General features: G+C 35.5%; 1 protein-coding gene across 6 annotated transcripts in view; it reads right to left on the bottom strand.

Annotated features, from left to right (window-relative positions):
* Positions 1-14,790, bottom strand: part of Atp11c (ATPase phospholipid transporting 11C) — a 188,158-nt gene that overhangs the window by 85,440 nt on the left and 87,928 nt on the right. For all 6 annotated transcript variants that reach the window (XM_050159636.1, XM_050159639.1, XM_050159640.1 and 3 more), the window contains exons 2-4: positions 13,170-13,289; positions 4,178-4,267; positions 1,210-1,290 (exon numbers count right to left, since the gene is read on the bottom strand). In XM_050159636.1, coding sequence (XP_050015593.1) covers positions 1,210-1,290; positions 4,178-4,267; positions 13,170-13,289 — 291 coding nt within the window. The remainder of the gene's footprint in view (positions 1-1,209; positions 1,291-4,177; positions 4,268-13,169; positions 13,290-14,790) is intronic.

The raw sequence follows: 14,790 nt of genomic DNA, 5'->3' as shown, positions 1-14,790 counted from the left end.
TTATGTATCGTGGAGATAATTAAAATTCTTCACTGACTTAATGATTAAAGAAAATAGAAACTGGTGTTTGCTTTTAGAATTAAAAAATAATAAGAGCTTTAATAGTTCACTTTCCTCTGGGCTTTTCTTGTGGAATAGATTTAAACTAAAAGAGCTAAGGAAGCAGGATGCTCATTTGAACATGACCACCTTCTTTTATATTCAATGCTTTTTTTCCCCCTCATTGTAATATCTGTGCCTTTTCAACTACATCTGAAAAATAGTCTCTTGATAGCTTTTTCTCCCCTCTCCGTTTTTTCCTCTTCATTCCTATTCTATCCCCCTTTATGAAAACACTAGGCTATCATTTCATAGGGTACATTCCCTGATACTAATAAAGAAAGGAAGGATATAACATGAACTAGTAGTGGGAGTAGAATGAATCAGTAAAGCCCTCTGAAAACCATAAATGCTATTCTTAGAACTAAAAATTTATGAGAGTAAGGAAAATAATAATCTAGATAGCCCAAGGGAAAGAACATTCCAAGTCTTTATTTAGGAATGAAATACATGAAAAAACAATTTGTAAAATCCCTAGTAGGCAAGACAGACGATCAGATAACCCCAACAGGAAAGGTAACCTTGTTCCTTCAATCTATCAGTTACCTTAAGGTACTTTCAAAAAGCATATTGATAGGTACTATCTAAAAATATGTTTGCAAATAAGCATAGTCTGCGGTCTGTTCCTATACAGTTAACCCACTCCTCACTTAAAGTTTGCTGTTAAAATTTTCAACTTCATTTGGACAGTTTTAAAGGTACTAACACATAAAATATTCAAAATACTTCAAAGACAATCACATCATAATCTGTGGCAGCTTGCCAGTTTTGACAAGAAAGATAGAAGTCTCCCCTACCCATCACCCTCCTCAATAGTATTACTGATAATAAAGAAATTCAAGTATTTGTGTTCTTAAGTTCTAGGCTATAACCAACAACAACTAAAATTCATTGGAATGGGAAATTCCAAGACATACCACATCAGAATAATGAACAGTAAAAATCCACTCTCCATTTCCCTACTGAGTTGAACTGTCTACTTGTTCATTATGCTTATACCACATACACATAGATATTGAGAAAGAAAAGAGTAAGTAAATCAGAGAATTTACAAGAAAATTTACACCAGCTTGCATTAAAGAACAGGCATAGTTTAAGTAAGAAACTTACCTGCTTAATTGCTGTAACAGCTATAACAAAGAAAAGTGGAAGTCCACTGGTAACTGGGCTGGTTGGTGTGTCTACTGTGACCTAGGTAAAGAAATTAAATTGAAAATAAAGTTAACTATCTCAAAGAAAGTTTTCAGGTACAATGAACAATATATACAGGGTCTTCTAAAAGGAAAAGTGACACATGTACAAGTAAACAAAACAAAAATTAAAAAAATGCCCCCAAAAATGTCACATTGAAGAGTCCAGGGAAAGCTGTTGACTTGTGACTATTCATTCCACAGTCGGGGATCTTTGAAGATTTTACACAGGAAAAGGTAACACAAAAATTTATTCTCAATGCTTTGTGAAAGAAAGACTAGAAGAGAGTAAGAGTGGAGGACAGGAGACTACTTGGGAGGCTACTGCTGTAATCCAAGAGAAAGACGATGTCTTAGATCAGGGTAGAAGTAAGAGATGCGAAACGAAGCACTGAAGGTATTCAGGAACAAAAAAGGGCAGGACTGGTAAGTAATAAGCTATAACTATTGATTGCAGATATCTTGCAAGTGTTGGATTAACATGCCTGGGTGAATGTTGCTGTTATTCACAAAAATAAGAAACATGGAAGTAGAACTAGATTATTGGGGGGGGGGGTTCGTAGTTACAATCTGTCTTCAAATCTCACTATCATCCCCTGACAAAAAGAAATGTAGATGTTAAGACTTTTAGACCTTTAAACAAGTATGACTTTACACAATCTCTTTTCTATTTGTGGAATGCTGGCTGTAGCATTCTCTGCCATGGAAACCTCTTCTAACCCTTCAAAGATCAGTTCAGATATCACGTATTTTTGAAGCCCTTTCAATCTCTTGAGTTAAGTGAATATACAACTCTTCGAGACTTTAATATAAATTCCTTAAGGGTAGAAAAAATCAGTATTTTGTTCATCATATTTTGTTCGGGACTACTGTACAACAAACTGTAGATGGTCAGCATATAGTTGCTTAACTTAATTAAATGCACTCTTTAATAAACTGAATGATTCTTGTCAATAGAATCCATGGTGTACTTTATGCTTCTAAGACATCTGACCATGGATATGAGTGCCTTTCTAAAAATTTCATTATTCACTATGGCAGTTTACTCTTTTCTATATTCTATCCCAAACTGGTTTTAAACAGGAGGCCTAAACTAAATTATAATACCATTATGCAAAGTCTCAGTGTATACAAACAAAAGCATTCAACATTAACTCACTGGCATTTTTCTGCTTCATTTAAAAAGATGAGGAGGGTGTTATCATTAAAGTAGTAAGTGAAGGAAAAACTCTAATAAACTATATACTTAAAGATGTAAGACATGATTTAAAATGATTAAAATCTAAAATACCGAACGGTAAAAGGAACACTGAAAAGCAGATAAGATTTACTACTTTCAAACTTCAAGGAAGTAAGTGAGTAAGGCACATAGAAAGGTGTAATAGGATTACTGTCTCATCCCCACCACCACCTCCCGTTTCCCTCCCCCTCCCCCAATCAAGTCCACCTCCCTCGGTGGGTGGGGATGAGACAGTAATCTTTAATAAATAAACAAATAAATAAATAAAAAATAAATAAATAAAAAAGGTCAAATTCAAAAAAAAAAGAAAGGTGTAATAAGGAAGAAAAGAAGTGTGTTCAAATAGACTAAAACTAGTGTTTAATCTGAAGCTACAGATGGTTCTGAGTCATCACATGGGTACCAGGATTGAACCTGGGTCCTCTGCAAGAGTAGCCAGTGCTCTTCATTGTTGAACTATTTCTCCAGCCTCAATATCTTTTTTGATACACCTATTCTGCTTTACCTTAAAATTATTCACTATGACGAGCTAAAGGCTAACTCATATCTCTAAAACAAAATAATAACAAAGATTCATAGAATCAATGGGGGAAAGCCTAGGCATAGTGGCACATACCTATAATCCCAATATTTGGGAAGCTGAGATAGGACTGTATACTGGCTGATTTTATGTCAACTTGATGCAAGCTAGAGTCATCAGAGAGGAGAGAGCCCCAATTGAGAAAATGCCTCCATAAGATCCAGCTATAAGGCATTTTCTTAATCAGTGATCAATAGGTAAGGGCCCAGACCATTGTGGGTGGTGCCATCCCTAGACTTGTGGTTCTGAGTTCTATAAGAAAGCAGCCTGAGTAAGACAGGGGACACAAGTCACTAATCAACCCTCATCCACAGCCTCTGCATCAGTTCCTGCCTCCAAGCTCCTGTCCTGCTTGAGTTCCTGTAGTGACATTCTTCAGTAATGAACAGTGATATGGAAGTTTAAGATGAATAAACCATTTCCTCTCCTACCACAAAAAGCCTGGTGTTAAAAAGTAAAACTGTTAGTTTAAACTATTTAAAATTTTGATATATAAAATATCATTAAGATGTTATACAATATACTGTAGCGAGCTGCATGGTGTCACACCTGATGGAGATGTATAATCAACTCCTGAGATGGCTAAGGCCTGACCTAGGCTATGATCACGCAATGATTATCAGCTGCCTGCATATGCGTGAACCTATGGGCAGTGCCCACCTGGCAGTTCGGGGTTGGCAGCCCATGCCTACTTAAGGGCTGGGAGAGGTTTGCCCAGAGAGAGGAGAGAGGGAGAGAGGTCAAAGAGAGAGAGGGGAAGAAAATGAGAGAAATGTAAAAGGTCTGGAATAAACTGCAGTGAGAAGAGCTCTGGTGGTCGCGTCATCCTTGCTGGACGAGGTAGAGCCGTGACAATGTACATTTAAGATAAAGATACGAAATCCATGAAAAATTAAATCTCATTTCTAAGACAGCTTTAATAACCTATACCATCACACAATTCTTGGAGTGCAATTACATTTCTACTTAAAAATAATAATCAAATATTTTTAAGTCACAGGACAACTTAAGATTACAAATTGTTTGAAAGAACCAAATTTATCCATGTTGTTTTCATGGAGTTCTTACCTGTACAAGGAAAATGATGAGAAAATAAAAATTTGCAATTCTTCTAAACTGTTCAAACAAATTTTTTGGGAGGAAATTCCAAAGCGTATACTATAAAATAAGTTGAACAAGAAGTATTATTAGAAAAGAAACTTGAAAAATCTTATTATAATATAAAGTAGTATTTAGTATATCTAACAATTGAAAACACACACCCTTATTTTACACCAGCATATATTTAGAGGTATAGAATACCTTTTTTCCAGAAATGAAGTTTCACTGAAAATTTCATTGGCCAACTAAGTGCTACATTTTTAATTTCTCCAACCCAACATAAAACGGATTCTTTGCTATATGTTCTCATATCATATTACATGTATTCATTTGTCTTCTTTCTCTTGAGATTCTCTGAACTTTGAGAGCACCTAAGCCTTGTTTAAAGGAGATGTTAGAGGCCAACAAGATGGCTCAGGCAGTAAAAGGACTTGCCATGTAAGCCTGACAACTGGAATATGATGCCTGGGACCCACATAAAGATTTGGAAGGAGAGAGATCCTGCCACAAAATTATCATCTGACCTCCACATGCACACCATAGCTCATTCACCCCCCACCCACAAAATAAATACATAAAATTGTTTAAAATAAATTTTAAAAACTAAAACTATTAGCAGTAAATTTCCATATACTCTGTCATGTTCTGAGACTTTAGCTTTCCAGTCCTTTATTAATGGATATCATGATATGCAATTTATCAGAATAGAGTCTTTCCAAGTGTAAATTTAGCCTTTTACCTTCAAAGGATTTTTTTTTTAAATTCTGGTTTTAAGTCTTCTATATTATGGTATGTATTACATCTGTTGATTTTTAAATGATCCAGTCATTAAGCTTAAGGCATTAATAAATTACATGTTGTGTATGCACTCAGATTGTGTGTGTACCTTTTCATTTATGAACACATTCTCAGCTGTCATGAAGATAGGCGATACTAGTAGAGACAAAAGGGCCCAGACCATTGTGAGTGGTGCCATCTTGTTGGCCTCTAACATCTCCTTTAAACAAGGCTTAGGTGCTCTCAAAATTCAGAGAATCTCAAGAGAAAGAAGACAAATGGAGGCAAGCAGTTACAGTAGAACTGGGCTGGCCAGACAGTGTTGGCGCACGACTTTGATCCCAGCACTAGGGAAGTAGAGGCAGTCGGATCTCTGTGAGTTTGAGGACATCCTGGTCTACAGAGTGAGTTTCAGGACAGGCACCAAAGCTACACAGAGAAACCCTGTCTCGGAAAAAAAAAAATGTCAACTTGACACAAGCTTGAGTCACCTGACAAGAGGGAACTGCAAGTGAGAAAATGCCCCCATAAGAATGACCTTTAAGCAAGCCTAAGGGTAATGCCCTCCCAGGGCAGCTGGTACTAGGGTGTATAAGAAAGCAAACTGAGCAAGCCAGGAAGGACAAGCCAGTAAGCAGCAATCCTTCAAGGTCTTCAATTTGTACCTCCAGGTTCATGCCTTGAGTTTCTGTCCTGACTTCCTTTCATGATAATAAACTATAAGGTAAAGTAAATCCTACTCCACCCCCCACCCCAGCAAAGTTGCAACAGTCATGGTGTTTTATCACAGTAATAGAAACTAAGATAACAACAGTCAACAGGGAGAATAAATCTGAGGTCAAAAGAGTACCTTAGAGAGGACCAGGGAAGTGGTACATGGCTTAGTGGTTAAGAGCACCTGTTCTTACATATGAACAGGGTTCATTTCCCAGCACCCACATAATGGCTCATAACCATCTTATTATTCCCCTCTGACCATCAGAAGGCACCAAACATGCATGTAGTGTACACACACATACACACACACACAAAATCACATGCATACACACAGGCAAAACATTCATAAAATAAATCTTTTTAAAAAAGTAAATGAAGAAACGCCAGGGACACCTTTAAGCCTAGCACTAACAGACAGATACAGCCAGATCACTTTGGGTTTTCAGGTCTGCTTGTGCTACATAATGAGACCCTGCCACAAACCAAGCAACCAACCATAAAATTAAGTGCTATCTCTGAAACACTTTAGCTTAGCTAATGGGAGCTCACCAACTCCAGCTGGACAGGTAAGGAACAAGCATAGGAGCAAACTAGATCCTCTGAATGTGGGTGACAGTTGCATGGCTGAGGCAGACTGAGGGGCCACTGGTAGTGGCACCAGGATTTGTCCCTACTGCATGTACTGGCTTTTTGGAACCCATTCTCTTTGGATGGATACCTTGCTCGGCGTAGATATAGTAGGAAGGGTCTTGGACTTTCCCCAAAGCAATGTGTCTTACCCTCTTTGAGGAGTGGATTGGGGGAGGGGATGGAAGGTGAGAAGGGAGAACTGGGATTGGTACGTAAAATGAAAAGAATAGTTTGCTTTCTTTTTTTAAAAAAAATAATAAAATGTGAAAAAATAAAATGCTGTCTGAAATGTCTATTATTTGAGAGAAAGAATTCGCATATTTCATGATATTCTCAAATTTGCTTATGATAAAAAAATAAGCATTTAAAACCACTGATAGAGTTGCCTTGAAACCATTATAATCCAAAACCAGCATTTAACTGCCATATCGATTTCAAGTAAATAAATAAATAAATAAAAGCTGAACTCTAATAAACTGCTAATAGGTGAATGAGGACACTAACCTTCTGTTCTCAAACTAAGCATAAAAAAACAGATAAGCATTAAGACCACTTAAATGTCCTTATTGGGGAAATATTAACAGATCAAAAGGAACCTTTTTTTGATCTAGTCCTGTTAGGCTACTGCTGTTGTTTTGCAATGCTAAGGATTCAAATCAGGGCTTTACATAGCTACACCACTGAAGTACATGTATTCCTTGCCCCACTACTGTTGTTTTACTTAGCCAGACTAACTTTTTCCTTAAAAACTTTGGCTGGTCCTTTCATTGGAAACTATTGCTCTTCTCTCCTTCATCAGGGCATGAACTAAGACCTCAGGGTGTTGTAACTTATCTTACTATATGCTCTAGGCATGGTGCCTGGCAAGAAACACATGATGTTTGTTTCAGGCAGGGTCTCATACTACATACAGCCCCATGCTAACCTCAAAGTCAGGGCAATCCTCCAGCTTTGGCCTATCCTAGGACTACACTTGTCAAGCCACCACTGAGACTTTTAAATCAAGAAATGATGAGTAAAATTTGTGCACTGACCATTTAAATCACTGATTGAATTAAAAGGCAAATTAGGATACAATTATTTATTCTATACAGTAAAACCAATACTTTAACACAGATTAAGAGAATTCTTTTAAAAGAGCTTTCTAATTAGAATAAAAGTGGAACTGTAGATATATACATGAAGTTATTAAAATTTAATTGTTTATCTTAAAACTGAACTCTCAAACTTGGTCTGTGGTTACAAACCAAAAACAATGCCAATCACAGGAAGAAAATGCAAATATCAGTTATTTTAAATACAGTGATAAAAACAGATTTTCTATCCTAAGTTCTTGCCTAGAAGATTGAGTGAATGAATCCTTATACTAATTTTAGAAATAATTTACTTATATTTTATGTATATAGGTATTTTTTGCCTGTATATGTGTGTGGGGGGGGTGCCTATCGAGGCCAGAAGAGACATTTGAGACCCTGGGACCGGAGTTACAGAAAGTTGGTAGCGTCCATGTTGATGTTAGGAAGAGCAAGTGCTCTTAACTGTTGAGCTGTCTCTCCAATCCCCCACTAGAATATTTTAGCAAGAAACGATAAAGTTGAAAGTCAGACTAAATATTTAAGAACATGTTCAACTGTTGCTACACAGAAATACCAGCACTGCAAATTTTGTTTTGTTTTGGCTGTCCTGAAACTCGTTCTGTAGGCTAGGCAGGCCTCGAACTCACAGAGATCTCCCTGCCTCTGCCTCCTGAGTGCTGGAATTAAAGGCGTGCACTACCACAAGTGGGCTAAAATACCTCGCAGGTATACCCAGCCACTTAGGTGTTAGCTTGTTTTTAATTTTTTTACATTTATTTAGGTATTATTTTATGTATATGGGTGTTTTGTCTGCATGTATGTATACCAGAAGAGGACATCAGAACCCATGGGACTACAGTCAAATGTAACTACAGTGAGAGACAGCTGTGAGCTGCTATTTGGGTGGTGGGGGAATTGAACTCAGGACCTCTTGAAGAAGAGCCAGTGTTCTTAACTGTTGAGCCATCTCCTTAGACCTGCAAGTAGTTTTTATAGAGTATTTTTCACTTATTTTGTAGTTGGTATATACATATGGGTTCTAAAACTGATACTATATGATAAAGTTATGTTACTGCCTCAAGTATCTATTATCTAAAAGAATTTAAAACCAAATTTTTCCATCAAATAAATCTCCAAATGTTGAAATGAAAATGAACTAATAGATTACAGGCTTTGAGCTTTACTTGATTGGGTCTGGAGTATGGGGTATGTATAGCTCAGTGACAAAGTGATTATCCAACATGCATGTAGTTTTATGCTTGATTCCAAGCACCAGAGATGAGAGAAGAAAAAAAAGCTGTTTTTACATGAAGTTCACCAAGCTTTTTACTTAGCACTAGGAATTCTAAGGATAAAGCTCTAAGTAATGTGTTCTAATGTTTCTATATAGGAACAGCAAAGTCGAAACCAAGTTCGATGGGGCAGCACATGTCTGTAATCTTAACACTCAGGAAGGTAAGGTAGGAGGATTGCCAGGAGTTCAAGGACAGCCTGGACTACATACAAAAGCCAATTTTGGCAAAATAACAAAACCTTGTCAAAAGCAAACAAACAACCAAAAGGAACAGGGACATGGGTAAAAATGAAATAGTAACTATTTAAAAATTAACCAATAAAGTTATCAGCAAGCTGAACTACACAAAGAACATAACCGTCTCTAACTACTAGATACACATGGATGCAATAGAATAAAAAAGCAAGACTAATTTTATATTAAGTTCTATATTGGTAACTGTTCATTTTGCTACATTACTATACTCAAGTTATTATCAATTTTCCTTTATGTTGGCATTAAATGGAATTTTGAGCTTTGCAATCTACCTTCATTTTTACTAACAATGCCACACAGAAATTTTACTTACCACACTGCTCTATCCACTGAAAATTCGGAACCTCTCAAAAGCAATAAAGTTGCTGACTAAAACTAATCAGAAATTAGTAAAATTTACAGGTTGTTTTCAGTGTGTCAGACACAACTGAAAGAAAGAAGTCCTCTCAGTCTTAATAAATCGCACTATTGATGAATCTGGTTTATTTGTTGTATGTGTATGAAAGAGAGCACATATGTGTGCCACAGTGTGCATGTGGAGGTCAGAGGACTACTGATGGGAGTCAGTGTAGGTCCCAAAGACTGAATCCAGATCATCAGGTTTGGTAGTAGATGCCTTACAGGTACACTGAGCCATTTTATAGGTCTCAATTCAATTCTTTTCTTCTTTTTTTCTCAATTCAGTTTTTTAAATAAGGGAAAAAGGATAATGTAAATTTAGACCTAAAACTCTGATTTGAGTCGTTTAACTTTCTAAATCAACTATGCATAACTCACTGATTATTTCACTGATGGTACTCTAAAGCTCAGAAATTGTAAAAAACAAACAAACCAAACAACAACCAAAACATCAAAAACAAAGTTAAAAAAAAAGCCCTAAAGAACAATAACAGTGCAATTAATGTTCTTTTTATTAAGGAAGGGAATTTCCAATTTTGCGTCAGCTACAAAATTCTGGTGATAACCAAAACTCTCCACAGAGTACTTTTAATTAGTAACACCTCAAGGGACATTTCTTTTCTAAGAAAATATTTGTGTTCCCAGAAAAAAAAAATAGACACTGATTTTATAAGTAAATAAAATTTAAAGGTCAAAGTGTTTTCTTCAGTGCTCCCTGTATTAACATTTATTTCCTGATACATTGGCTCTACAGGGGGTTATTTGTAATGAAAAAAAGCACCAAAACAAGTGTTATTTTTATGACAAAGTAGAGAAAGGCAAGTAACACTTGCTACAGAGTTGGAAGACAGCTAGCATAGTCTATAAACTGTATTTATTCAATTCAAAGAGTATGGTACAAATATATTGAACCAAAAGGTAATGTGAGGGAGATAAATTCCAATTATAAAATTGCTAAGTTTCTCCAGAGTAGATCCAAAAACCCTCTACTAAAAAGGACTCTCTCTATACATTCAAATCACAAGAGTCCAAAAACATCAACAGTAATGTACTGGAATAATTCCATGAACACAAATAATATAAGAAGATATAACATTTACTAGGTGTTAACACTTCCAAACATAGTGGTAAATGTTTTCTGTGTATCATTTCTTTTCATCCTCACTACAATCTCATAAAATGAACAATTCAATAGGCCTATTTTATGGATAAGAGAATTAAGGTCCAAGTTAAACGATTTTAACTTCCTATCCAAGTCTAAGAGGGGAATATTTTGAGAGAATTATTTTCTCTGCGCCTCATTTTTTCCTACCCTAAATTGGAGATTAAAAATCTACACTTTAGCCAGGTGTATTGATACACTCCTTTAATCCCAGCACTTGGGAAGCAGAGGCAGGCAGATCTCAGTGAGTGTGAGGCCAGTCTAGGTCTACTGGCATACATAATGAGTTCCAGGATAGCAAGGGCTACACAGTGAGACCCTGTCACAGACACAAGTAGCCCCTGACTGAGAATAAAATTTCTGTGACAGGACTTAAGAGTAAAAGAAAATCAACATTTTATCTGATATATCACAGTGTTCTACATGGCTATATACATATCTGTTCAGTGGGCTACTCAGTTTTCACATTTATGTTTTACATATTAATCTTTTCTTTTTCTGTAGAGATCAGGTCTCATACAATACAATCCTGGCTGTCCTGGAACTCGCAGACATCTGTCTGCTTCTGCCTATATTTTACATATTAATCTTTTAACAAAAACAATTTTCATTGTGCCATTACCTAAAGGAGAAACCAAAGGAATATTTGAATACCAAAATGTGGTGTTTTTTTTTTTTTAGGGTCTTTCCTTCATTTTATTTCACAACTTGGAATGTACAGCCAAAGCAGTATCACATTGAAACATCAACAGGTGCATTCATTGGTCTTAAAATAAAAAAAAAAAAGACATTTAGGGGAAACTAAAACCGATCATTAGTAGCAATCTCAGCACCAGCAGCATATCTGCCAGCATGCTGCCATGGTGATCATGGACTAAACCTCTGGAACTGTAAAAGAGTCACACTAATTAAATGTTTTCTTTATATGAGTTACTTTGGTCTCTTCACAGCCATAAAACCCCCAACTAAGACATTTAAGATTATATAGGCTCATCTTTCTAAACCACTTTTTTTTAAATGAGCACTGCTCTCCAGGTATTGTTAGTATTAACAATTTTTAAATAATACATGGAAGCTGCATTGCTTAAACCTAAACAATGAAAATATGTAAACAGTAGATAAAAAAGATTAAGCAAGGAAAGCAAAATGTGTTGAAGAGAGAAACAAAATTTGCCATATTGGTTAAGATCTTTGATCATACTTTCAAATTGCAAGTACTATTAACATTTCCTAAACATTCTCAACTCTAGAATGATCAAATGAAAATTTAAGAAATCCACAATGGAGTAACCTATAGCATATTTTAGAAATGAAAGAAAGGCTTAGACATTATAACGCAAATATATTGAATACATTAAACAGGTATACAAATGGAAGATTAAAGAGATTCTGCTCATATTTTTGATATATGCTATATACCAACCACTTCTCAAAATCAATCCCTGAACATTTTTGAATTCACATTCACTTTCTTTGCAAAAATCTACAGCTTAGTTATTTGTTTATACCGTGTGTCTATGGCATCTCAGTTACATTAGAAAATATTTATTGTATGATTTTTTTAAATCTCTATTGATAATATCTGAAGTAAGCTTTTCTCTGCCAAAGACATTGGTTTGCAACTTTATTGTTAAATTATTAATTATAACCTGAGACTAATGTGGTGTATTATTAAAGGAAAGGTATGATTTTGGGTTTCAGGTCCTAACTGACTTCAAGTGTACACCGAACTAAATTTCACTAATGTTTTAGCTCTCTCTTTCCAAGCTTCATTTGGAAGCAAGAACATTATCAAAATATATTCCATGCTACAAGAGATGATAGTAAACCAGTCATCTACTACCTAACATCTTGTCTGGTCTGCCAGCAATAAAGACCAGTAAATTAATATTAGCAGAGCAATGACTACTGGGTACTAAGAGCTTTAAGAAGTGTTTTTACATATGAAGTATTAGCCATTTCATAAATTATATTTTAATTTGACAAAGATGATATAGCTAGTGAATATTTTATCAAGATTTAAATGCAGGTGTTCAAACATGTAGGCCACTGCTCTTAGCTTATACCACACTGAAATAAGATCATTAGCCCAAAAGTGATGGCTATTGTGATTAAATTTTACAGGTCATAGGTCCAGGAGTATACAGGTCTTTTTTAGGAGCTAGAAATATAAGTCAGAAGTTAGGAAAGAGAAGATATGCAAATGAAAGTCACTAAACACCATCCTAAAGAACGGAAATCATGTACAGACTAATCTTTCAAAGGCAATTCAGAAAGCTTTACATAAGTAAAGCCCCCACAAATCTGCAAAATGTCGGTTGGCAAATGTTCGACCACTGAAAAATCCCTTCTAAGCACAATAATAATTACTTGTAGCACATTTTAAGGCCTAACGTAATATGCACAATCAACAGGAACTGTGAATCATAAAGGAGGGCAAGTGAAAGTTATAACCAGACAAAATGATAGGCTTTTTAAAAACTAAACTATTTTTTGAGGAATAATTACTACAGTTGGTATTACGATTTGTAGAAGTATATGACTATGTGTATAAACAAATGTAAAAGAACCAGCTTCCTTAGAAGCATAAATAAAAATATGCAACTTTATATGAGCATCTGGAGAGTTTAAAAAAGAAAAACAACTTACCTTAGAGGAGACTATTCTATTATCACAAAATCTTTGTGCACTGTAAGCTTCTGTTCCTGAAATGGGATGATTGCCAACAAATACTGTGCGTGTCCCAACTCGTTTCTCTTCTCCAGCACACTAACCAAGAGAAAGAAGGAGAAGGTCAGCTTTTCACCATATTTCTCTGTTTTCACCATGCTTAGAACTCTGGAGAATCAGAGTAGCAGGGAAAGGTGAAAACCTTGTCAAGAAATTAAAATCCACAAATCTCTTATAATATGGGATTCCCCTCTGTATGCTGTGAATATTATTGGTTAATAAAGGAACTGCTTTGGGCCTATAGCAGAGCTATAGGGGAACAGAGCTGGGCGGGAAAAACTAAACTAAATGCTGGGAGAAAGGAGGCAGAATCAGGGAGAAATGATAGAGCCGCTGTCAGAGACAGACATGCTAAAATTTTAGCTGGTCCACAGCCACATGGTGATACACAGATTAATAGAAATGGTTAAATTAATATGTAAGACATAGAAAATAAGAAGCTAGAGCTAATGGGCCAAACAGTGATTTAATTAATACAGTTTCTGGTGCCAACGTGGCCAACTAAATCCGCTTAAAAACCTGGGCTTTGCTTGCTGGCAGCATGGTGCAGTTCCCTTAAGAGAGGTTTTTCTGACTGCCCCCCAAAAAGGTTTAAAGATATCTTGAACCCATTTGAATAGTTGAGTAAGTAATTGCAATTCTTTGGTTCTCCTAAAATACATGGTAAATTTAATCAATCTACTGTCAATTTATGCTAGTGAAATTTGAGAGGGCATACTAAAGAAACACTGTATTTTTAGTGCCAGCCATATTATTTCATTCACAGTACAAATGAAGCTCAACTATTATGTTTATAACAACATGCTAACTTAGAAAAAAATAGAATGGGAATATTTTATTTATTATACAACTTCTGAGGACCTTCTTTTCAACAAACATATCAGAGAAGAGAAACGCAAATTATTTCTAAACATGTCAGAAATCCTATTAATAGAAAAATCATCTTTCTACAAAAAAAAACGTATGAATATTTGCCTTTATAAGAAAACTTCCTTGTGACCTCCCAGATTCTATTATCCTAAAGTCTCGCATAAGACAATATATTTCTAGTGCTTTTTAAAATATCTTTTAAAAATAGACTCACTGTATTGAAAAGACTCAGAGTAATGCTCTAGTATATGTAAAACTTTCTGGGACTTCACAGTTCTCTATTTTAAAAAATGTAAAATGTTTATTTTATATGTATGGGTGTTTTATCTGCATGTATGTCTGTAGCACTGTGCCCAAGGAGGCCAGAATAGGATACTTCATACTTTGTAACTGGAACTATGGATGGTTGTAAACTGTCATTTGGATGCTGGGAACCAAACCTGGGTCTTCTGGAAGAACAGCAGTGCTCTCTACCAATTTACCATCTCTTCAATCTTCTATTCTCTTTGTTTGAAATAGAATATATTATATATATACGTGAGTATAAATTTGCCCACACAAGCATAGCTACCTGGTTTTGGAAAACGCATCAAAAATAGTCTTTGATAGAACTATATTTGAAACAGTTTCTAACTATACTGGTTAAAAAAAACTATTATCTTAGATCCTT

Source organism: Alexandromys fortis, unplaced genomic scaffold, assembly GCF_014885135.2.
Source record: "Alexandromys fortis isolate MF-2015 unplaced genomic scaffold, M_Fortis_MF-2015_v1.1 scaffold_95, whole genome shotgun sequence".
Taxonomy (NCBI): Eukaryota; Metazoa; Chordata; class Mammalia; order Rodentia; family Cricetidae; genus Alexandromys; species Alexandromys fortis.
This window is presented reverse-complemented; position numbering and strand designations above follow the sequence as displayed.